The sequence below is a fragment of the Austrofundulus limnaeus genome, unplaced genomic scaffold (genome assembly GCF_001266775.1).
Source record: "Austrofundulus limnaeus strain Quisiro unplaced genomic scaffold, Austrofundulus_limnaeus-1.0 Scaffold130, whole genome shotgun sequence".
In the NCBI taxonomy this organism is placed as follows: domain Eukaryota; kingdom Metazoa; phylum Chordata; class Actinopteri; order Cyprinodontiformes; family Rivulidae; genus Austrofundulus; species Austrofundulus limnaeus.
Genome location: NW_013952532.1, coordinates 1300011 through 1301976, shown reverse-complemented (window position 1 = coordinate 1301976; position 1966 = coordinate 1300011). Strand labels below are relative to the sequence as shown.

Below are 1966 nucleotides of genomic sequence, written 5' to 3'. Positions count from 1 at the left end.
CTTCTAGCCTGGGACCCCCTTTCAAACCCACAAAGATTGCTCTCAGCTCCGTAGAAAACAGGTTGGATTTTATGATAATGATTTAAAACATTTTTTAGATTTAGTTAAGTTAAGTTATTAAGTTTCCCTCCAGCTTTCTGAGGTCCCCTTAGAGCCCCCTGACTGTCCAGACATATAGACTTATGCAGCACTTTTGATCTTTGTCTGGGTTATACTCATTCGGAGTTTTATACCCAGTATGTGCAATAACTTCTAGTCAAGTGTTTTTTTTTTACCCAAGTGTCTTCCACTTGATTTCTAGCAATGTTGGTTTGTATTTTTCGTTGCCATTGTTGTTTTTTGGGTTAAAAGTTGAAAAGTTTTACTGTCTGACTGCTCATCCTTCTGATCTTTGATTCCAAAGCAATGACAGAGCCRCCGTTCCCCGATGGCTTCGTCCTCTCCTTCCCCATGCGGACCAGCTACATGTATGGCCTGGTGAGAAGGGAGATCACTGAGATGTACGCCTTCACTGCCTGCGTATGGCTCAAGGCCAAGGAAGGGGGCATCGGGACCCCCTTCTCCTACTCTGTGCCGGGTCAGCCCAATGAGCTGGTGCTGCTGCAGGGAGTCCACAATCCTGTGGAGCTGCTCATCAACGACAAGGTAGGGGTTATTTTTACCTGGAGATCGAGACAAGAACTTACTGGCTATGAGATGAATTTGTRGTATTTTGAATGYGGAGCTTTGAAACTGAAGCAGAGTAGCCTGGGAAATAGGTTGTTTATAGATTATGATGACGTTTCACAAAACAGCACAAGCTAACTGCAGGCTCATACACTGTTTAAAGGGAGAGATGACAGTTTTTTGCAAGTGAATACGTGCCCTTTTCATCAGTGGTGAGAAAAAAAAACACAACAGTCGTCACAGAAAATGTCAGTAAGATGTGAATCAGCAGACTTTGTTTTAGGTCTGTGGTGTTCAGAAAGTGTGCAGAAAGTGCAACAGAAAAGATATTTAAAAAATTTACACTGCACTTGAAGGAAAAAAAATAACCTTTATACTGACAGCACATGTAAAAAACGAGAAACAAACAACAAGTAATTAGAATAAATGCTAAGATCTAAGAGAATAATTGCTTTTTTGTAGTAGTRATTTGCWACAGAACAAAAGTGTTYAAAAGAGTCTGAGTTCATGGCAACYGTGGTACYGGAACACATGCTTTACTAGCTATTATGGGGAGAACTTTGTTTTAAAGTGCATATACATTTTTACTTGGATGGAAAGAAGTGGATGTTTGCTGTGGTAGACAACCATAAAAAAATCTGCATCCTGTTGTTTCCAGTTCAATGTTCAGCTAAAACACCAGTCTGAGAGGTGAGGTGAGGACATTGGAATGAGGGGTCTGTTTTGAGATTCATCGCGGATGTGGAAAAATGATGATGAAGACCATGAAAAGCAGAAATGAAAAGTGTGGAAGTTCAGMGTCACATAGCAAACATAGATGCTTGAATGAGAGTAGTCAGACACTTTGCTTTAAAACTACCAAGTAGTCTTGAGGTAGTGGGGTTGGGAGATCAAAATAACCAAAATATATAATAGTTTTCCTTTTCTTCTCATCACAGTCATCTGCATTGTAATCCAATCAAATGGTCAKGTGCTGAAAGATTTCCAGCCTCAGTGCATAGGCTGGTCTAACCACAGCTGCTGTGATTTTTTTCATCTTCAGGTCGCCCAGCTGCCTCTGTCTCTACCGCTAAATGAGTGGCAGCATATCTGCATTAGCTGGACCCTGAGGGACGGAGTGTGGAAGGCCTACCAGGGGGGGAAGATGAAAGGAAGGGGGGACGGGCTGGCTGCCTGGCATCCCATCAAACCAGGGGGAGTCCTCATACTGGGACAGGAACAGGTGAGAGGGATGTACTGTATGTATGTATGTATGTATGTATGTATGTATGTATGTATGTATGTATGTATGTATGTATGT

The 1966-nt window shown here is 42.0% G+C and overlaps 1 protein-coding gene across 3 annotated transcripts in view; it reads left to right on the top strand.

Moving 5' to 3' along the window:
• The window catches only part of nptxrb (neuronal pentraxin receptor b), a 22505-nt gene that overhangs the window by 12416 nt on the left and 8123 nt on the right, over positions 1-1966 (top strand). For all 3 annotated transcript variants that reach the window (XM_014015536.1, XM_014015535.1, XM_014015537.1), the window contains exons 4-5: positions 404-645; positions 1709-1888. In XM_014015536.1, coding sequence (XP_013870990.1) covers positions 404-645; positions 1709-1888 — 422 coding nt within the window. The remainder of the gene's footprint in view (positions 1-403; positions 646-1708; positions 1889-1966) is intronic.